Raw genomic sequence first — 21,281 nt, 5'->3', positions numbered from 1 at the left:
ATGCGGGGCGGTACCAGGGCGGTCCCGGGGCGATGCGGGGCGGTACCAGGGCGGTCCCGGAGCGATGCGGGGCGGTACCAGGGCGGTCCCGGAGCGATGCGGGGCGGTACCAGGGCGGTCCCGGGGCGATGCGGGGCGGTCCTGGGCCGGTCCCGGGGCGATGCGGGGCGGTTCCGGGGCGGTCCCGTGTCCTCCCTTATAGCGGCGGCGGCGGCGGCTCCCGGGGCGGCGCGGCCGCCATGGACCTGCACATCCTGGAGCACCGGGTGCGGGTGCTGAGCCTGGCCCGCCGCGGGCTCTGGCTCTACACCCACCCGCTGCTCAAGCTGCTCTTCCTGCCCCAGCGCTGCCGGTACCCGCCTTTCTCCCCCCACCCTCCTCCTCTTCTTTCCCCGACTCCCGGCCCCGGGAGACGGCGGCGGTTTTGCGATCAGCACCACCGATTTCTTCTTCTTCAGGTGCAAGTTCTTCAGCCTGACGGAGACCCCCGAGGACTACACAGTCATGCTGGACGAGGAGGGCTTCAAAGGTACGGGGCTGTGTCCCTGGGCAGGGCGGGCACGGGCTGTGCACGCCTGGGCCGCAGGGAGCGAGTCCCGGCTTGTGCTCGGCTCCCTCGGAACGTGCCCATCCCGCTCCTGGGCGCCTGCGCCGGGGATGTACCGGCTTGTACCGGGCTCTCCCGGCGGGGCTGCCCTCGCTCCCACCGCTCCTCCCGGCAGAGCTGCGGAGAGCCCGGAGCCAGCCCTGTGCCCGCCCGGTGCCCGCCCGGTGCCCGCCCGGTGCCAGCCCGGTGCCCGCCCGGTGCCAGCCCGGTGCCAGCCCGGTGCCCGCCCGGTGCCAGCCCGGAGCCCGGGTGCTCCCGGCAGGGTGCAGGCACCTCCCGAGATGCCCGCGGGCAGCGCTCCAGGCTCTCGCAGCCCTCCTGTCATCATTCCCGTGTCCAGTTTCATCCCGTCCCTACGCCCTGCGAGGGCCAGCTGGAGTTTTGGCAGCGGAGGGCAAAGCACAGGCGCAGCCCGGCTGGCAGGGGTGAGCCCTGTCTGGCAGCAGGGTCCAGGTTTTGGGGTGTCCTGGGGAGGTTGGATCCCTTCCAAGCCGGTCCGCCTTCCAGGGATGTGCCGTTCGGTGACGTCCCCGCCGCTGGTGACACGGCTCGTGCCGCGCTCCGCCAGCGGTACCGGCCCAACGGGCCGAGCCGGAGGCTCCGGGTCCCGGCCCGGCTGCCCACGCCCAAACCTTCCTGCCGAGGCCGCAGGATCCTTGGCCGTGACCCAAGGAACAAGGGTCAGCGCTCCTGCCACGGCCACTCACGGCCAGGTCCAGGCTCGCCGCCCTTTGCTGTGGAACGGGCCCGCTCCCAGAGCCAGAGCTCTTCCCCATGTATTGTTTTATTTCGGGGCCTGCGGACAAATATTCCTCGATCCCGAGGGGAGGGCGGGAAGTGCTGAACAATAGTGCTGTGAGCCTGCAGTGCTCTGTGAACCCCCCTCGGCTGGGGGGCTGCCAGTGTCCCCCCGCTGCCGGGATGGAAGGGGACCCCCAGCCCAGGAGAGCTGCACCCCCTCTTCCCGTGGGGATCAGGACTGAGCCCTGGGCTGGGTGACACGGGGACAGCGGGGTCCCCTTGCGTTCAGCCTCGCCCAGGGTGGTGTTGAAAAGCAATTAAACACTGAGGTCTGGGACAGATCCCCATGTCCCCGAGTCCCTGTCCCGCCCCGCTGTTCCCAGCGCTGGGCCCTGGGCTGGAGCCGAGGCTGTTCTGGCGCTTCCTGCACAGGAACAGGCGCTGGGAACACCCGCCTCGGCCCTGGATCCGGCCCCGCTCCCGCCCTGCCCCGGCCGAGCTCGGGAGCCGGGCACATACAGAGCCTGGCCCGTGGTGGGGTCCCCTCTGGGTGCTGGACCCTCCCCCCGTGCCACCTCCCCTCCACCGCTGCTGTGGTGAGTCTGGGGTCCCAGCTGGGCTTGGGCACTGGGTGCCCCCCAAAGGGCTCCCATGGGAGCTGCTCCCACCTTTCCTGGATGGGAGGAGTGGATGGGAGACCTCCTGAGCCCCCGACCCGTCCCTTGCTGGGAAGGAGAGCCCAGAGAGGAGGGGGCAGCCTGGCTGAGTCCTGGGGTGTCCCAGCAGTGCCAGCCCCTCTGCTGGGCAGGAGGGGGGCAGGCAGGAACAGCTGCCATGTGCCCACTCTGCCAACACCAGCAGATTTTTGGGAAACACCTGTGGCCCTCTGCCAGCCTGGGCTCTCCCCACCAGGCTGGCACCAGGTGCTGGGACCCTCAGGACAGCGGGATGACCCTCCCCTTGTTCCCTCCAGTTTGGAGGGATGCTCCCTGAGCATCCCTGAGGGTGGGCGCTGGGTTGGGCGCTCCTCTGGGGCAGAGGATGAGCTGGGCAGCCCCAGGGCCCTGGTGGTGCTGTTTTTGGGGTGCAATGCCAACACCCCAATGCACCCAGCCTGGGGTGCTGGCACAGGGACGAGAGACACATCTGGATGTTTGGGGGAGCTGCAGCCTTGGCCCCCCTCATCCCCATGGCCAAATCCCCATGTAGAAGAGCTGAGCTCATTCCACCTGTGGATTGAGCAGTGTCCCCACCCACGGGGCTTAAACTGTGTCGGGTCACTCCTCCCCCAGGGGACAGTGTGACACTGTGACGCTGTGCCTGAGCTGGCGCTGTGTCCGGCTGTGGCGAGCCCTGCCAGGCCACCTGCCTCAGTGTCCCTTGTCCCCCGCAGAGCTGCCGCCCTCCGAGTTCATGCAGGTGGCAGACTCCACCTGGCTGGTGCTCAGCGTGGTCTCCAACGGGCGGGAGGCCCCGGGCTGCCAGGCCACCGGCGTCACCAAGATCGCGCGCTCGGTCATCGCGCCGCTGGCCGAGCACCACGTCTCGGTGCTGATGCTCTCCACGTACCAGACCGACTTCATCCTGGTGAGTGACGGCCGCGGTGGCGCCTGCTGGCTGGCCCGGGGCCGCTCTGTGCCCTGCAGGAGGGGTGGCACTGACCCTGCGCCCTGGGGCAGGTGCGGGAGCGGGACCTGCCCGTGGTGATCCACACGCTGGCCGGGGAGTTCGACATCTACAGGGAGGAGAGCGGCGAGTGCGTCCCTGTCACCTGTGATGATGTCAGCAACGGCTTCCTCAAGCCCAAGCCACGTGAGTGACACTGGGCTCTGTGTCCCCTCAGGCCGCCCAGTCCCACCCAGATGCTACAGCTGGTGGTAGCCATGTCCTTGAGGGACCTCCAGGGCCACCCAGTCCCCACCATGATGATCCAGTTCCCACCAGTGGAACCCACATCTTTGGGGGACCCCCCAAGGCCACTCTGTCCTTGAGCCAGGTGCTGTTCCCATGGATGGTTCCCACATCCTGGGGAACCCCCATGGTCACCCTGTCCCCAGGACCACCCCAGTCCCTGCCAAGGTGCTCCTGCTCCCATCAGCGGTACTTACATATTTGGGGGACCCACCAATATGCAGAGATGCCCATCTGGGGGGGCCACCCAGTCCCCACAGAGATGTGGCAGCTGCCACATCCTTTGGGACCCCGGGCCGCCCCTCTGCTCCCTGAGAGGCAGCCCGGTGGCCACGGGGTGGCACTGCGGGACTGTCCCCGAGCTGTCCCCAGGCCTGACGCGCGGCCGTTCCCCTGGCAGCCACCAGCCCCACGCTGCACCCGGTGCAGAGCCCCCAGACCCGCTTCTGTGTCCTGACGGTGGCCCCCGACACGCTGCCCGCCATCGCCACCATGCTCATCGACGTCCTCTTCTACTCCCACGGGTGAGTCCCGGGGCTGGGGACATGGAGGTGGCTTCTTGCCTGGTGCCACCTCAACTGCAGTGACATTGGTCCCAGCCGTTGGTCCCGGTGGATTTTCAGACTCTGGGTGTGTTTTCCAAACTGGTTTTGCCTTCCCGGGAGCTACACTGTGAGGGTGGGAATCCTGAGGTTGCACAAGGGACAAAGCCACCATTGTACCAAATCCCAGGAGGTGTGGGTTTGGAAAAGGCAGTGGGGAAGAAATGCTCCTGATTGGGTCCTCCTGAATGACTCTGGTCTTTTGAGAATTCCCCAAACCCTGGTGTCTGTCACCTGTGAGCTGCAGACCCTGCGGGGACCACCTGCTCCTGTCCCCTCTCTCCCCACCCTGCAGCACCCCAGCATGATACTCAGACACCCAGTGCCAGCACCAAGCCCTTCTCCCCACCCTTTTGGGGGTTGTAACCCCTCCCTGTGTCCCCTTCCCCCTCAGCAGCCCCCCGTGGGATGCAGCCACCAGCAGCCAGGACCTCGACTCCATCACCTTCTTCTCCTTCTCGCTCATCGAGGGCTACATCTCCATCGTGATGGATGCCGAGACCCAGAAGCGGTAGGTGCCATCCTGGGGCTGTCTGTCCCTCTGTCCCTGGGTCTGGGCGCCCAGAGGTGACACTGAGCTCCAGGTGACACTTGGCTTTGTCCCCTCAGCTTCCCCAGTGACCTCCTGCTGACCAGCTCCACGGGCGAGCTGTGGCGGATGGTGCGGATCGGGGGGCAGCCCCTCGGCTTCGGTGAGTGTCCCCTTGTGCCACTGCCGCCCAGGGGGAGCTCTGCTGTCCTCGTGTGTCCCCCTGGCAGTGACCCCAGCCCCCCCGTGCCCCCCCAGACGAGTGTGGCATCGTGGCGCAGATCGCGGAGCCGCTGGCGGCCGCCGACATCTCGGCCTATTACATCAGCACCTTCAACTTCGACCACGCCTTGGTGAGCCCTGCCCCTCCCCCTGGCATCCCCGGGGTGTCCCCTGGGGCTGACACCCCCCTGTGCCCCGCAGGTCCCCGAGGAGGGCAGTGCTGAGGTGATCCAGCTGCTGCAGCAGCGGCAGGAGAGCGGCAGATAGCGGCCGTCCCACTGTCCAGCTGGTGTGTCCCCTCCTCCCCACCCACAGGCATTAATTCCTGGTTTTGATGATCCGGGCACAGCATGGCTCCCTCTGTGCTGGGGAGGTGGTGGCTTTGGGGACGTTGGTGGCCTTGTGCCACAGGAGGGGGTCAGTCCCTGTGTGCCATCCTCTCCCTCTAGCCCTGCCTGTGCTGGTGGGTGGCCCAGGGCAGAGTGGGTGTGTCCGGGTGGAGGGGACACAGGGGGGCGGGGAGGGGACATGCCAAAGAGCAGTGAAGTGCCCCCGTGGTGCTGTGGGGGACAGCCTGGGAACTATGGGATGTGTCCCCTTGGGAAGGGAGGGGTGGCCACCATGCTCGGGGACAAGCCCATGGAGGGGAGAGCATTCCTGGAGCTGGGGTTACCCCTGGCACCCCAAAAATCTCCAAGGGGGGGGCTCTGGTTCACCACCAGCCCTGGCTGTCACCTGTCGTGGAGGGGTGACAGTGACACCCAGCCCCTCACAAGTTGTATTTTCGCATAGTTTTTGATAAGTCAATAAAATTCTTATTATTTTTATTTCTGTGTAGCCCAGGGAGGTTGGTCAGAGCTGGTCCCTGTGTTGGTGGCAGGGTCTGGGATGGGACAGGGGGGCAGAGTCTCTCTGTGAGATGACCAGGACACGGCCACTTTCTCTGCTCTGTACTTTGGGTGAAAAAATGGGTTAAAGCTGCAGCCCCCAGCAAATCACTGGCCCTGGGGAAGGCCAGGCCCACATTCATGCCCTCCCCCTGCCCCACAGTGGGCCAGACTGGGGGAGAACTGAGGCATGAGCTTGACCCCAGACCTGGGGCTGTCCCTGTCACACTGCCACCGTGTCCCCACGTGTCCCCACATCCTGTTCCCTTGCTGGCAGCATGGCATCCTGTGGCAAAGTGGGGTGCACTTTGGGGTGGGGGCTGTGCCCTCCTGGGGCTGCTGCAGCCAGTGGGTGCCCCCAGGGCATTCCTGGTCCTAGGCCAGACCCAGCAGGAGCGTGGAGGGAACCTCTGCTCCCATCCTGTCCCCAAAATCTGTCCCCTGCTCTCCTGCATTCCGGGCAGGACTGTGCCCTGGTCCTGGCACGTCTTGCCCACGTCAGCCCCACACACTTGCAGCCACCAGCTTCCTGCCACTCTCTGGGCTCTCTTCCCTGTGTCATGGGACAGCAGTGACGCTCCCGGCGGTGAAGAAATTGCCACTGGCCCATGCGGTCACCAGAGCTATTTCTGTCCCTGCTGGGTGTTGCACAGTCCTGGCCACCACTGTGGGTCCTGCTGGCCCAGCCCAGGGGGTGGCAGTGCCATGTGGAGGGGCCAGGGCCACCTGTGGCTGGGGGAGAGCTGAGGGTGGGACCCTGATCACCCTCAGGGCAGGGCATGGATGGATGGGTAAGAATGGAAGAGGAGGAAGGGATGGATGGATGGATGGATGGATGGATGGATGGATGGATGGATGGATGGATCATCATATGGTTCATCATATGGATGGACAGGTTAATGCACAGCTGAACATGTGGAGGAATTTTTGGATGGGTACATGGATGGATGGATGGATGGATGGATGGATGGATGGATGCACAGCCTTCCTAGGCTGAGGGATGGATAAACTTCTGTGGAGCAAGTGAGATGTTGTCGTGGTTCCTCCACCTCTCCAGGCCTGCCCTGGGCACAGCCCTGGCCCCCTGGATCCCACCCCAGCCGCCCCCTCTGCCGGGGAGGCCCCGGGAGGAGGAAGAGGAGGAGTCGCCAGCAGCAGCTGGTGGAGGAAGCAGACCGTGCAGGTCGTGGCGCGGCCGGGGCAGGGAAATTTTGGGAAAAGAAAGCACTTTGTGAGTCACCGCTGCATCCTTCCTCCTGGAAGGAGCTGTTAATTTCTGGGTCGTCTCCCAGCGCCACCACCGAACTCTCCGAATGCGTGAATTAGGCGAGGGTCACCAAAATCAACGGGATTGCGCCACACCTCGAAACGCTGATCGGAGACTTTAATGTCTAAGGGACGGGAAAAACCCGGGCTGTGCCTGCCAGGCAGGGGAGCCCAGGGGGACAAGGGGGACAAGGGGCACTGCCCCGGGTGCTGCTGGCGGTGCCGAGCCCCAGGGCTGTCCCAGTGTTGCACAAGGGGCGGCGCTGCCTTGGGCAACACACGCCCTCGGTCTCCCGTGGGTGCTGCTGCTCAGAGAGGCTAAGCCTGGTGTCCCCCACTTGGTTCAGCACCCACACTTGTCCCCAGAGGTGTGGGTGGGTGTGAGCAGGGGACAGAAGAACCCCCGGAGCATCAGGCAGTGCTGGGGTGCCCTGCGCTTCCCGCACTGCCACCGCCCTCCTTGCCTGGGTGGATTTTTGCGTCCCACAGCTGGATTTGGGATGCGAAACACCCCGTGGTGGCCCATGGGTGACATCCCTGTCGCCGCTGCCAGCCGCCTCTGCCCTCTTTTGCATTGGGGTTTCGGGGCAGCCGGCGCCGGTTTCAGTTCAGCGTTGGATGCTGAGCGGTGACATCAGCGTGATTCAAAAAGTCTCTTTCCCAAGAAGCCAGGACTGGGGGGTGCCGCCGGATCCGGGGGGAGCAGTGGGACCGCAGCCTCCCAGGCCGGACCCACCGGGACTCCCTCGAGGAACTGACTCGAAGAACATCCCCATCATCCGTCCGCCCGTTTCCTCCCGGCGCTGCTCTCACCCTGCTCATTGGCCCCCGGGGCATGGCTTCACTTCTCGTTGCCTTCCGCTGGGTCCGGGTGCCTCCTTCGGAGGTGGGGGTGACCCGGGTGCGCTTTAAAAGCGGAGCTTCCCCATCGCCGAGCACTTAAGGAAGTGGCTTGCGCGCCCGGCAGCCCCGGGCGGACACCCTGCCCCGGCCATGCGGTGCGACGGGCCCTGGGGCGTGCTGGCAGGTACGTGTGTGCCCGTGGCCCGTGGCCCGTGGCCCGTGGCCCCGTGTCCCTGTCGCTCGCCCCGGAGCGGAGCGAGGCGGGGGGAGCGCGGCCGAGGGGCCCCAGGGCGCTGGAGTGGCGGTGCCGGCGCAGGTGGCACCGAGGGTGTCCCACGGCAGTGTCGCCTCCCTCGGGCACGTGGGGAGCACTGGGATGGGCAGCCTGGGGGAGAGGGGATGCTGGGAGGGGTGCGCGGGAGGGGACAGTTTGGGGACCAATGCAGAAGGTCAGGGGTCAGCTTGTCCAAAGGGACAGAGGCTGCGTGTCACCCCAGTGCCATATCCAAGGTCCTGTACGTGACAGCGGCGCTGAGACGGTGACCGGGCAGAGCTGGATAGCGGGACTGGATCCGGGAGTGTCGCTGCTGTCCCCTCCTTTGCGCTGGCCCGCCCTGGCAGGGCAGGGGGAGCTGCTGTGGTTGGTCTGAGCATCCCGACTGCCCCACGGCACCTCCAGCACCTCATCCTCCTCCCCGCCGGGTGCCCAGCAGGTTTTTTGGCGCAGGGGCTGGGTCACCCCTGGAGCGGGGACAGGGGCCGTGGGGCCGGGGGTAGTGACCCTGTGGGAGAGGGCTGTGTCCCTGCCCCCAGCGATGCCCCAACGGCCCCTCCTCTTCCTCCCTAGCTGTCGCCAAAGGGCTCCTCATCCTCTGGGCAGTGCCGGGCCAGGGGGGCAGGTCCCCGCTGGCCCCCACCGTTCAGCAGACCCAGGCGCTGGTGAGGCTCATGGCCGAGGACGCGCAGGAGCTCTTCACCTTCTACGTGAGTCCCCTTCCCCAGGACGAGAGTCACGCCTGTCCCCTCCTCAGGGCAGCTGGGGGCGGTCCCCGAGCTGCTCCCACGTACCTGATCTTCCCCTCCAATCTCTGGGCAGGAGAGGGAGCAGCACCTGGCCATCGACAACATCTGCCGCACCAACAATAGCCCCGAGTGGCTGCAGAGGCCGGCGAAGGGGCCCTGGGGGCTGCGGAGGCTGCGGAGGCCCATGAGCCACATGGACCAGGCGCTGCAGGACATCATCGCGTTCCAGCGCAACCTCCACCACCCCGAGGCCGAGATCCTTCGCCGCTTGAGCAGGACCCACCGTAAGGTGCGAGCGCTCCTCAACAACCTGGCGGGGCTGTTCCCGGCCCCCAACCCCCGCCCCGGCCGCCGGCCCCTCCCCAGCCCCGCGGCATCCCTCGGCATCTTCCGACAGAAGCTGCAGGGGTGCCAGATCCTCTGGAGCTACGCCCGCTTCATGGCCGAGCGCAGCGCCGAGCTGAGCGCCGGGAGCCGCCGGACGCGCCGGGAGAACGGGAGATGGCAGCGGGGCCCGCGGCTGCCTGCGCGCCCCTAGGGCAGCCCCTAGGGCAGCGGAGATCCCTCTGCATCTCCGTCATCATCTCCATCATCTCCGTCATCTCCATCATCTCCATCTCCATCCCATGTGACGCCGTGCCCAGGATGGAGATGCACCGATGGCACCTCGGAGCCGCTCTCACCTCACCGGAGCGAGGGCTCGGATGCGCTGACAGCATCTCCAGCCGCTCCGGCCCCTCGTGGGGACCCTGCTGTCCCCGTGCCACCCCTCGGCTGCAGGACAGCCCTGGCTGGCTCTCCCACATCCTGCCCCGCTTCCCCGCGGACCCGGGTGGCCCCAGTGGAGCCGGGTGTCCCCCGGGTGGGTGCCCGGCTGTTCCCTGTCCCCGAGCCCTGCCGGATTTTCCAGTGATTCAATGGGTCGGGTGACACAGCCTGACTAAGAGCTGCTCGCCCGGCACCCGGCACAGGGGCCCACGGAGGGCGCTGCTGCCACCGGCGACTGTCACCGGTGTTGTCACCCCTGCCTTGCCCCGCTCGAGCTCTGCTCCCGGAGAGCAGCTGGGAGTGGAATCCTGTGTCCCTGCACAGTCTGTGCTCCTCTGTGTCCCTTTGCACATCCCTGTCCTCATCCCTGTGCTGGGTGTCCCCGTGCTCAATGTCCCCTGTGCTCGGTGTCCCCGGGCTCGGTGTCCCCATGCTCGGTGTCCCCGTGCTCAATGTCCCCGTGCTCTCAGTGTCCCCAGGCTCACTCCTGCACACTGGGTGTTCCCATGCATCCCTGTTTCCTCTGTGTCCCCCCTGAGCCCCTCAGGCCGTGCCACCACAGCCCTGACCGTGCCCAGCAGGGACTTGGCTCTGGCCACTGCACTGTGACAGTGGGTGACAGCCCCCACTGCCTCCCCCTAATTTATACATTAATATTTGTGTGTTCATTGTATTTATTGATTGTTGGGGTTAACTCCTGCAGCTTGCAGAAATATTTAAGGACATTTCTAATATATAAATATCTATTTTTATGATATCTTTTGTACGGTGTTAAACTATGAGTATCACAAGGATTTATTTATGTATATTGATATTTTTGGTACACATAGGAGGGCAGTGCCCCCGCCCATGTGGCACTTCTTTATTTTTGTACAATGGCAGAAGGAAATAAAGTGCTGACCTTGGCCTATGGACCACTGAGACGTTGTGTCCCTTTGTCCCTGTGTCTGTCCTGGTGGCTGTGGGCAGGGAGAGGCTGTTTTCTGGTGGCCAGGTTGTGCCAGGACACGTGGGATGTGACATGGGCTGGTGTGGCACATGGTGGGACAACATGGTGTGACACATGGCGTGGCCCATGGTGGGACGTGGCCCATGGCACGGCACAGAATGTGGCACACGATGGGATGTGGCACAGGACACGTGACACCACAGGGCCTGGCACTGCCAGGACACCTTGTGCCACCTGTCACAGCCACGCTGAGTGCAGTGTCCTGCCAGGCCACCCGCTGCCACCAGCCCCTCTGAGTCAAAAATCCTGAGACCTGGTCATGTGTCCCCAGGGAGTCACTCGTTCCCCGCGGGGCCCGGCCCGGCTCTGCGGCCGGCACTGCCTGACTCAGCGCCAGGAGCACGGCCACCAGCACGGCCACCGGGCCACCAGCACGGCCACCAGGCCACCACGGCCACCTGGGACAGTCGTGTGGGACAATGGCACCATGAGGCAGCCCGGGCCAGCCTGGCGTGCTGGGGGTGACCGTGACAGTGACCGTGACAGTGCCACCACCCAGCCAGCTCTGGGGAGGGCTGCGGAGGGGAGGTGCAGGTAGGTGACCTCCTGGGACTGGGGGGGACTGGGGACCCCAAAAACGGGGTGACACCAGCTGAGTGTCACTGATGGGGTGGTGTCCCCAAGGGGACCCCAGTGCCACTCGTAGGAAAAGCCTGTGGGTGACACTGCTGGGGTGGCACCGCTGAGGTGGCACCAGGGGGGTGACACCGGTGGGGCACAGGGACAGGGGTGGGGCAGCCCCGGCAGGGACCCACCGTGAGTCAAAGGGGAATTCGGTGCCCTCCGTTATTCAGCCCGGAATTTCCCAGGCCCAGCAGCACCTCCCTCTCCCAGACACCCCTGAGCCCATCACAGCCTCGTCCCCACTCCTGGGGGACACCCAGAGCTCTTGGTGGCTCTGGAATCTGAGCGTCCCCCCTGCACGGGACACCGTGGGATGGAGACCTGGAGGGGAGCCAAGGGGGTAAGGATGGGGCGTGGGGGCAATTATGGGATGGGGCAATAACGGGGGGAAGACGGGGCAGTTCTGGGGCGGGGGGACAATGATGGGACGGGGAAGGGCAGGAGGGGACAGCTCTGGCTGGGGAGAGGTCTGGGGTGGGGAAGGGGCAGGAGGCAGCTCCGCAGCAGGGATGGGGATGGGTCAGTTCTGAGTTGGGATGGGGCGGCGGGGGCAATTATGGGATGGGGAGAGGCCAGTTCTGGGCTGGGGCAGCAGGGGGCAGCACGGGGACAGGGATGGGGACAGCCATGGGACCGGGAGGGGACAGGGATGGGACAGGGATGAGCGTGGAAAAGGGATGAGGATGGGGGCAGCAAAGGGACAGGGAAGAGGGAGCAGCAGGGGGACGGGGATGCGGCACAGGGGCAGCATGGGGACAGGGAAGGGGACAGGGGCGGGTGGGGTGTCTGCGATGGAGCTGAGGACAGGGACGGGCAGGGATGCTCGGAGGGGATTGTTCGGAGGGCACAGAGCAGCAGCATGGCAGCGGTGGCCCTGGAACAAACACCCCGGGCTTGTCCTCTTGTCCCTGGGCAGGTGGGTGGTGGGGATAGAGGGGGCGGTGGGGACAGCGGGGACAGCGGGGACAGTGGGGACAGCGGGGACAGCTGTGCCCTGACCAACCCGCCCCAGCTCCTCCTGAGGTCCCCAAACCCCACAGGTCCCCGGCCCTCAGTCTCTCCTGACAGGGAGGGCTGGCTCTCCCCTCCCTGCTTCCCGCTGCCTCCTTGGGACCCCCGCCCCTGTCAGCGCCTCTTCACCCTCCTGCATCCCCGTCCCTGCTGCCCTGAGGCATCGGCACAGGGTCCGTGCGGGGATATTCCTGTGACCAAAGGAATTGGGAAAGGGGATATTCCTGGGCATCATCTCCCATCCTGGTGCCTCCCACCCATCTCCCATTCTGCCATCTCCCTATCCAGCCTGTCTGGACCAGGAATTCGAGTTTTCCCGCAGAGGTCCAGCGTCTCCCTGCGGGTTTGTCTTTTTTCCTGGAGAAAACCCATCCTTTAATCCTAGCGCTTTTGCCCGAAGGGCAGAGCTGCAGGTGGGGCCACCGGTGTCACCTCGATGATCCCACCATGACCAGGGGTCCCAAAGCCCAGCTCAGCTCCAGCCTGGACTCAGTCGTCCCTGGGAAATCCAGGAAAAGGGCAAATCCATGTCAACCCCTGCACACAACCCCCCCCCAGGGCGTTCCCTATGCTAATAATTAATTCCTCAGCTAATTAAGTGCCTCAGGCCATCAGATGTCCATCACCATGTGATGTGCTGCTCCCCGTATCCCAAAAAGACTGGGATGGGGCTGCAGGGGGGGAGATGGAGCTCATGGTCCCCGCCCTCCACAGTCCCCAGCTCATCCCTGATGTCCCGCTAAGACCGGACTGGGCTAAACTGGGCTGGGGCATCAATGCCGCGGGCAAACCAGGCTGGTCCTTGCACGGGGAAACTGAGGCAGGCAGCAGCTATGGCCCAACCCCGCCAGCACAGGTGGGTCTTCGTGTCCCCCCTGGCCGTGTCCCCCACGCCAAGGGAGGACACTCGGGGTCGTGGTGGCTCTTGCACCATCGTTCCTGGACTGTCACCGCCAGTTCACCCTCCGGGGCACAAACTTGCTAAACCTGATTAAAGTTTCAGTTCGGCCCCGGTAAGAAAAAAAAAAATACAGAGAAGGACAAAAAAAAAAAAATCCCTTTAACCTGTTTTTCACCCAAATCGGACAGCGAACAGCCCCGCAGTGTCCTGGTTCCGTGGGATGCCCACGGGGCGGTGACCCTGCGCCCTCCTGCCCGCTCCGGGCAGGGGACAGCCCCGCCGAGGGAAGGGTTAACCCTGGGGGGGCCGGTCCGGCCTCTCCCCCTGGGTGGGTTTGTCCTTTTTCCTGCAGAAAACCCACCCTTTGCTGATAATACTTTTGCCCAAAGGGCTGAGCCAGCGGCGGGCTGGGGGACACCGCTGCCATCCCACCGTGACCGAGGAGCGTGGCACCCCGCCACCGCTTCCCCGCCCCTTCCATCCCTCCAAAACCCCCAAAAAACCCCAAACCAGACTTTTTTTACCTCCTTCATTTTATTGCCTGCTCCGGCAGCCGGCGGGGAAGCCCCGGCCCGGGGAGGGGGACCTGGGGGTGAAAGTTCTTGCGGCTCCTGAGTCAGCGGCCGCGCTCGCCGCCGCGCCTCGACACCCCCGAACCCCACGTGCGCCCCCCTCCAGGGGCTTCAGTTCATCCCTCCCTGCCCACCCGCTTCACCGAGCCCGCGAGAGACAAAGGACGGCACAAATTCCGTGTGACATCAATTTTTTTCATAAGTTTATTTCTAAGAATCATTCATGATTTCCAAACCCTCCGACTTCCTGATTTCCCGTTTCAATAGAAGTAACGATAGCGGGTGATCTCCCCCCCCCACCCCCCTCTCCTCCTCCCCTCTTCTTACAACACAGGCTGGACCGGTATATAAACCCCGAGAAGTCCCCCAGTATGAACATGAATTTCTGAAAACTTCCTCTGCCAACACCAATCCCTATTAAGTCGCTCCCGGGACGCGGCTCACAATGAAGTTCGTGCCGGCAGGTAAAAAAAATAAAAAAAATCGACTTTGGGGATACTATGTCCCGTTCTCCCCCTCCCCCTTTTTTCCTCCCCCTCCCCTCCTTTTGCCGGTGATGCTCGGGTGCGAGCGGTTCCCGGCTGGAAGCCGCCGCTGGAGACGGAGCGAGGGCTCCCGCCGCGCCGCGTCCCCCCCGGGATGAGCATCTCTGGGAATTGGCAGCGGGAGCGGAGCGCGGCGCTGGCGCGGTGCAGCCAACATCTGGACACTTATATAACTGGAAATGATTCCAAGGAAAGAAAAAAAAATCTCAAGGAGGGGGGGATTTTTTTTTTTTTTTTTCTTTTTTGTACTTTTAAATACTTTTTTCCCCCCCCCCCTCCTCCTGCTTTTCCTCCTTCTGGGGCTTCCGATGCCGCGAGCCGCTGCCGGGAGCGCTGGAAGGATGGGGAGGAGTGCAAGCGCAGGAGGGGGTTTGGAGGGAGCGGCCCCCACCCCAGAAGCCGTTCTGGGGGGTCCCACGGGGCAGCACCCACCCAGGACCCCCCACCCACCCAGCCCCTGGCACACGTGGGTGCCGAGCCTCGCTCTGCCCAGCTGTGAAATGGGCAGAAGCAGCGGCCGGGGGGGACACAGCGAGAGGGGCTGGTGAGGGGTCAGGGAATCTGCATCCCCCGGGGGCGCGGGGAGGAGGGTCCCGTGCGGGAGGGGAGCGGCGGGGCAGGGGTCGGAGCACGCCCAGGTAAGTCCTCTCCCACCTGGGCAGGGTAAATAAATCGAGGCTTGGATTACCCGGCACCGGCGGCACGTCCGAGGCGCTGACAAGTGCAGGCGGCTTCGGCGCTCGACGCGGGCCGGGGGCTTCCCCCGGCAGCACCCCCGCGGCTGCGGGGCACGGGACCCCCGCCCTGACGGGCCCTGCGGGTGGCATCCAGGTCACCCAGCAGCGGGGACACCCGGGCCACCCGCCCCGAGGATGCCCAGGAGGGGTTTGGCCTCCCCGAGCAGGGATGGATCCCGGTTTGGGGGAGTCCCCGTGGGTTGGGGGCTGCAGCTCCCCCGCTCTCAGGAGGGGACGCCGGGGCGACCCAGCTGCCGGAGGCTCAAGGGTCCCCTTGTTCCGCGTCCAGGGATTTCCTGGCTGGAGTCTCTGGCAGCTGCATCGTCTCTCCCCAGGGCTCCTCGGCGCTGCGCCCACTTCTCAGACGGGGAAACTGAGGCAGGCGGTGGGGCCGGGGGCGGGAGGGAGGAGGGAGGGCACGCCGAGAGCAGGTTTCCTTGCGGGAGCCCCGCTGAGTCAGCCGGGCCGGGGTGGGGCCTTGCTCCCGAAGCGCCCGGACCAGGGTAACGGAGGAAAAAGCGTCTCGCACGTTTGATTAAACCCGCCAGGTCGCCACCGGGCCGGTTGCGAAATGTGGGAATGCTCCCGCCGGGAAGGGAGGCGGGGGAGCCCGAGCCGGGGGGCAGGTGAGGGGGACGGCAGAGGGCCGGGACCGCAGAGCGGGGGCTCAGGGGACTCCAGCTGAGCTGCGCGCTCACCCGAGCGGGATGTCCGCTCCAGCTGCACACCCTCCCTTCGGGTGCCCGGGGCCGGGGTCATCCTGGGCGGATGCTCTGCACCAGCGGTGACTGCCCAGCGCCGTGACGCGGCCTCTCTCCCCACACAGGCGTCGTGCCCTTCGTGGCGCTGCTCCTGCTGCAGCGGCGGCCCGTGGCCGGCCGGGCGCTGCTGGTGACCGGCAACAGCTGCTCCAGCCACGGCCTGTGCCGCTCCAACGTGCAGGAGCAGACCCGCAGGCAGGTGGCCGTGCTCAACGCCACCGCCCAGGAACTCTTCAGCCTCTACGTAAGTGGCGCTTGGGGACGGCCCGGGGGCTCGTGGGGGGCTTGGGCCGCCAGCGCGTGGAGGGGGAGGGCTGGGGACACGGCGGGGACGGCGGCAGGGGGGACACGGGGGACGCGGGGTGACGCCGGCCTCTCCTCCCAGCTGAAGTGCCAGGGAGAGCCGTTCAGCAGCGAGAGTGACAAGCTCTGCAACCCCGCCGGCATCTTCTTCCCCGCTTTCCGCGTCAACCGGACGAGCGAGAGGAAGGAGGTGATGGTGGCCATGTACAAGCTCTTCGCCTTCCTCAACGCCTCGCTGGGCAACATCACGCGCGACCAGGAGGAGCTCAACCCCCTGGCCAAAGAGCTCCTCGAGCGCCTCCACAACACCACCAAGACCACCCGAGGCCTCATCTCCAACCTCACTTGCCTCCTCTGCAAGAACTACAACATCTTCCAGGTGGACGTCAGGTACGGGGACAGCTCCAAGGGCAAGAGCGCCTTCAAGAAGAAGCAGCAGGGCTGCCAGGTGCTCAGGAAGTACGTGCAGGTCATCGGGCAGGCAGCACGTGTCCTCCTACCTCATCTCAGCCCCTCATGAGCGCCCGCCCCGGCCGCGCTGCCTCTCTGCTGCTGGCCGGCCCCCGCCGCTGCCTCCCGAAATTCCGCCTCCCTATTTATTACACGGTCCCTGCGCTGGCCTCATCCGCCCTCCGGTAATTTATTGCCCCTTGAGGGGGTGAACGCTGCAGCCCGGAGTGTCCCGGGCGGGGCAGAGCCAGCATCCAGCAGGACGAGGCAGCGCATCCCCGAGGAGATGCCGGGGCGCGGGCTGGTCCCAGGATGTGCCTCAGCCGTCCCCGCGCTCCCGCGGGGTGCGGGGAGCTGTGGGGGCTGGCGGCAGGGCCGGACTCTGTCCCCCGAGGACGGTGTCACCACGAGGAGCAAGCGGACAGATGCCCTCGAGCACCGTCTGAAAGCTGCCACTTCCCAGGAAAAAGGATTGTGAGGAAGGACGCTGGGATGCAGCGGCTGGCAGGGACACGGGGACACGGGGACACGCTCCCCCTGCACATTTTAAGGCTGAGCTGCCCTGCAAGGAGCCGAACTGAGGGTACTGGTGGCTGTGCTGGCTGGGGCTGGGTCCCACCGTCTGTGTGGGACAGTCACCTCACTGTGGAGCAGCATCCCCCCGCGCGGGCACGGCGGGGCACGGAATGCCCTCTGCTCTGGAAAAGTGCTTTTCCCGTTGGAAGAGCTCTGAATGTACTAACAGCCACGAGCTGGGTTTTGCACGGCTGAATGCAGCCCTGCCTTGGGGGGATGGGACACGGGGACATGGGACACGGGGACATACAGGTGTGGGACATGGGGACGTGGGGACACAGGGACGGGCCCCAGGCCGGTGGCAGGTGGCGCTGGCTCGCTCCTGGCACCAGAGCGGGCTGTGAGGGTTATTTATTGCCTCCGTGGAAAGCCCAGCGTGCACTGAATTCTAACTTTTAATAATTTTATTGTTAATAATAATTAATAATTATTAATAAGATTTGTGGTAATATATAAGTTTAATTCTATTTAAATATTTATTTTTTTATACTTCTTGCCCTACTTTTTTTAAAATAAACCCATAGAAACAGACTGCATTTGGCTGCTCTTCATTGGGTCCCTTTTGTGCTCACCCTCAGACACCTCTGCTCCCCCAGAGCACCCCCGGGGCTGCCCCAAAACCCCTTGGGGCATTTGTGTGGATCACAATCCCCGGTCACCTTGTTCCTTCCTCCCTTCCCACCTGCTGTTGGATGGATGATTGGAAGTATATTTTTCTGGGGGGGAATTTTTAAATTGACACTCACCAGCTGCTCAAAAGTGCTGGGACGATGTGGGGACACTACAGTGGTGCAGGGATTGTCCTGGCATGGGGAGCGGGTGTGGGTGTGGTGTGGGCACCAGCAGGGTGAGGGGACCATCCCAGCGTGTGGAGCACCGCGGTGTGGAGAGCCCCGCTCTGGCAGCACTGGAAGTTCCTGGGGAAACGGAGAAAGGCTGGGAAGAGGCTGAGGGAGCTGAGTGAGCATGTGCGAGGTGGAGGGGACAGAGCAGATAAAATCACAGCCGCTTCCCAGGCTGTGCTGGGAGAGGCTCAGCAGAGCTCTGCCACGGCCAAGACCACCTAAGGCTGTATCAGCGCCCCGCTCCTCAGCGAGCGCCTCGCATGGGGCTGGAGCGGTTAACAAGAGGCCGATTATACAGCAGACGTTGGAGCAGGATGATGAAATTTTCCTCCTCCTCCAGAGCCCTTGGGCCACTGGCCAAACCTCCCAGGCATGAGACAGCAAGCGGATGAGCTAAGATCCTGTGTGATCATCTCTCGTGTCTCAGAGGAGCCCCGACCTAAAGATCATCGCAGAAATTCAGAAGTTGCCCCCTAAGCCCATCTTCCTCTGCCCTGCAGGCTCGTGCTGCCCAGTGCTTCCCCAGCTCCTCCGGGAGGTTTCATGGTGTGGGTTTGACCCCAGACTGGCACTGCCCTGTGCCAGTGGCAGCCTCGTGCTGCACCAGTGGTCACAGCAGGGCCACTGGTGCCCGTGTCCAGCCTGGCCCTGCTGTCCCTCTATGGAAGGGGTGAATGCCAAAACAGAACAGGCTCCTCCATCCCACAGCCGAGGCACCCAGGGACATCCCTGGATGTGTCATGTGCCGTGATGTGTCCCCATGCATGGTGCAGCTTTCTTCCATCATCCAGCCTGCCACCAGGGAAGGGACCCTGGGTGTCTCCTGGGTCCCTGCCCTGGAGGATGCCGATTTTGGGGTTGCAGCCCATGTAACCCATGTGTGGGGCCCATTTCCTGCCTGCACTGTGGTATACAATGCACTCAAAGCAATACAACCCCCAAAAAACACAGGCATGGGGCAGGGCATCATCACATCAGGATGGGCATTACGCCCCAGGGCCAGGTCCTGCAGCACTTGTCACCACGGCACCCTGATGTGTCCTTGTCAGCGGGGTCACCCTGACCCTGCAGCTGGGGACACGCAGGTGTCCCCATGGCTGTTGTTACCATGGCATTTTATGGCCAACATTCCCTATGCTGGCAAGTCCAGTGCTGGACATCCGAACTTAGCCCTTCCTTGAGTCAACACCCGCAGTTCATCCCCGCAGGGATGTGGCAGGTGCCGCGGGGTGCCACCGACCCGCCCGGGGCTGGAGGGGTGTCAGGGCCCCTCCAGGGGGGCAGGTTCGGGCTCGGCGGGGCCGGGAGCGGGGCTGGGGACGATGGATGCTCGGGAGCGAGGAGCTGTGCACATCTGGATTTCTCACGCTTGCGTTCAACATCCCTCCTCAACCAGATGGCAAAAATAAATAAATAGAATAAATCACAGCCTCCTGACATAAATCGGGAACTCACGCCCCGGCTCTGCGTTTCATGAGTCTCCCTGGAAGACAGTCAAACACAGGCGAGGACAATGGGTTCACTTCTCCCCTGTGTCGGGTCATTCCCAGTTAAGGCTCATTAGCAGCAGGCGAGGGTTTAACTCTTCCTCCCCTGGAAACACGTGGACAAGCCCCTAAAATCCCCCAAATCCCTTCCTCTACTCTCCCCTGAGGTTTTGGAATCGGGGCCCCCGGCTCGTGCCATAGCCCCAGCGAGGCAGGACGCGCTGCTCTGTTCATCCCGGACTCGGGAGAGATGGAAAGGGCTCTCAATTACCTCAGCCAGGGGCTGATCCCACCCAGCCGGCGCCCCGGGGAAGCGGGCCAGCCCTCGGGCCGGACCGGGAGCCCCGCGAAGGAATCGGCTCTGCGGCTTCCCCAGCGGCACCGGCAGGACCCTGTCAGTGACTCCCCTTCGGCCCCAGGACCAGAGAAACTATGTTGGCCGGGACGAGAGCCAGGAAGGGCTCCGGGGATCCACCCGTTGCGATGGGAGCGATGCCCGCGCCCCGATAACGGAGCGGCCTGACCACGGGCCCCGAGCGGAGGGTCAGCGCTGCCTTCGGGGAGCGGGATACGTGAGGAGCCGCTCCTGCCCGCGGTGAAGTCAGTGCCGCTGCCTGGGTGTGACTGCCTGACCTCAGCCCTTGGCCCCGCGGCGCGGATCATGTGCTGCCTGACGCCGCGCGAACCCGGCCGGACGGGCCCTGCGCTGCCCCGGGGCCACCGGCCGGACGGGACTTGCCGTCCGCGGGGGCAGGTGCGGGGCCGGGGCACCGCCGGCTGCGCGCCCCCTCCGCGGGGTGAGCCGCGCTGCATCCCCGGGCTGAGCCGGCGGGAGCATCCCCGGCGGGGCTGAGCTCACCGGCAGAGCTCGGTCGGGTCGTTTCCTGGGAGATGCCAGGTGGAGCATCCCGCCTTCCCCTGTGTGCACCCAGGCTGGGGTCGGACCCATGGGTGCCCACGGCAGAGCCCCTTCCCCACACAAGGGTTCCCCCCCCGCAAGGCTCGGCACTGGCCAGACGCGTTTGGCTGGTGCCGATCTCCCCAGCAGGTCCCCAAGCCGGGTCCCCGAGGACAGGAACATCGCATCCCGAGGGCCGGCTGGAGGCTCCATCCCCCGCTGGCCGCCGGCCCGAGCACGGAAAGCAGAGCCGAGCCCATCTGAAACGCATTCGGGCACTGTTGCTGCAATAGCAGATGCTCCTGCGGGTCGCCGGCCACATCACAGCCCGGCGGAGCGGGAACCGCACGTTCACATGGGAAGAAACAGTTCCTTGTCCCAAACGCCTCAAACTCCTAATTGGGGACCAACCGTGACAAATAAACAAGACAATGGGCTGGAGGCGAGACGAACGCAACCCCAGCCGCAGGACCCGGCTCCGAGAGCCGCCCCCGTGCCCAGCGGGGGACTTGGCACTGGCCGCCAGAGCCAGGGGAGGGCAGGGGCCGGGATCCGGACCCCCCGGCACAGCCACTCTGTGTGACACCGCTGGAGCTCGGGGCTGGCTCGGGAGCAGGATGACACATCCCCAGCGGTCCCCCGAGACCCCTGTCGGCAGCTTTGGTCAGCAAGTGTTTAGTCTCATGAGTGAGGAGCTTTGGAGCGGGGTCAGCTCCAGCCCCGGGGAGCTGCAGGAGAGGCCCCTCCTTGCTGCACCCCAGCTGTGGAACCCCCCCACGGGGCTTAGGGACCCTTGTCCCTCGAGAAGGGAACGCTTTGGGCTGCCTTGGAGCGACGGGCGGGGCCAGCCCGGGGATCTGATAGCGGGGTTATCTCGGCACGGCTATCGCCCTCCACCAGAGACCGGGGCGCTTCCGCAGCCCCGGCTGCGCTTGGCACTGATGGAGGAGCCTCGACAGAGCGCTCAGAGTCTTTGCCAGAGCCTCAGCATGCAGAGCACCCGGTCATCTGTGCCCAAAAGGGAGTGAACATCCTTGCTCTTCCACCCCTGCTCTGCTCGGGTCTCAAGGGATGTGGAATCTGCCTCGAAGACTGAGCCCAAATCCCAAAATTCAGCAGGACCTGTGAGGCTGAAGCTGTTTGAGACATATCTGCTTAACAAG

At 64.8% G+C, this 21,281-nt stretch overlaps 3 protein-coding genes across 5 annotated transcripts; all 3 read left to right on the top strand.

The window, feature by feature from the left end:
* Positions 1 to 106: 106 nt before the first annotated feature.
* Positions 107 to 5,439, top strand: CASTOR1 (cytosolic arginine sensor for mTORC1 subunit 1). Of its 2 annotated transcripts, none has more exons than XM_056504448.1 (9): positions 107 to 352; positions 459 to 529; positions 2,742 to 2,935; positions 3,028 to 3,160; positions 3,660 to 3,783; positions 4,256 to 4,372; positions 4,471 to 4,553; positions 4,649 to 4,743; positions 4,814 to 5,439. In XM_056504448.1, the coding sequence occupies exons 1-9, from the start codon at positions 129 to 131 to the stop codon at positions 4,877 to 4,879; spliced, it is 1,107 nt and encodes a 368-aa protein (XP_056360423.1). In that variant the 5' UTR covers positions 107 to 128; the 3' UTR covers positions 4,880 to 5,439. The 2 variants fall into 2 exon arrangements, with proteins under 2 accessions (XP_056360423.1, XP_056360424.1); XM_056504449.1 differs by having other exon boundaries at positions 163 to 352; positions 4,259 to 4,372.
* A 2,192-nt stretch (positions 5,440 to 7,631) lies between these two features.
* On the top strand, positions 7,632 to 9,777 carry LOC130259769 (uncharacterized). Of its 2 annotated transcripts, XM_056504427.1 has the most exons (4): positions 7,632 to 7,792; positions 8,456 to 8,592; positions 8,705 to 8,920; positions 9,029 to 9,777. In XM_056504427.1, the coding sequence occupies exons 1-4, from the start codon at positions 7,759 to 7,761 to the stop codon at positions 9,167 to 9,169; spliced, it is 528 nt and encodes a 175-aa protein (XP_056360402.1). In that variant the 5' UTR covers positions 7,632 to 7,758; the 3' UTR covers positions 9,170 to 9,777. The 2 variants fall into 2 exon arrangements, with proteins under 2 accessions (XP_056360402.1, XP_056360401.1); XM_056504426.1 differs by having other exon boundaries at positions 8,705 to 9,777.
* A 5,828-nt stretch (positions 9,778 to 15,605) lies between these two features.
* Positions 15,606 to 16,627, top strand: LIF (LIF interleukin 6 family cytokine; the record flags this gene model as incomplete). The annotated part of the gene is made up of 2 exons (XM_056504653.1): positions 15,606 to 15,803; positions 15,945 to 16,627. Coding segments are annotated over 2 exons (636 nt in total), but the record flags the coding sequence as incomplete, so codon positions are not given.
* Positions 16,628 to 21,281: the final 4,654 nt, after the last annotated feature.

The sequence above is a fragment of the Oenanthe melanoleuca genome, chromosome 15 (genome assembly GCF_029582105.1).
Source record: "Oenanthe melanoleuca isolate GR-GAL-2019-014 chromosome 15, OMel1.0, whole genome shotgun sequence".
Classification (NCBI taxonomy): domain Eukaryota; kingdom Metazoa; phylum Chordata; class Aves; order Passeriformes; family Muscicapidae; genus Oenanthe; species Oenanthe melanoleuca.
Note: the sequence above shows the minus strand (reverse complement) of the source record. Positions and strands in the feature narration are given on the sequence as shown.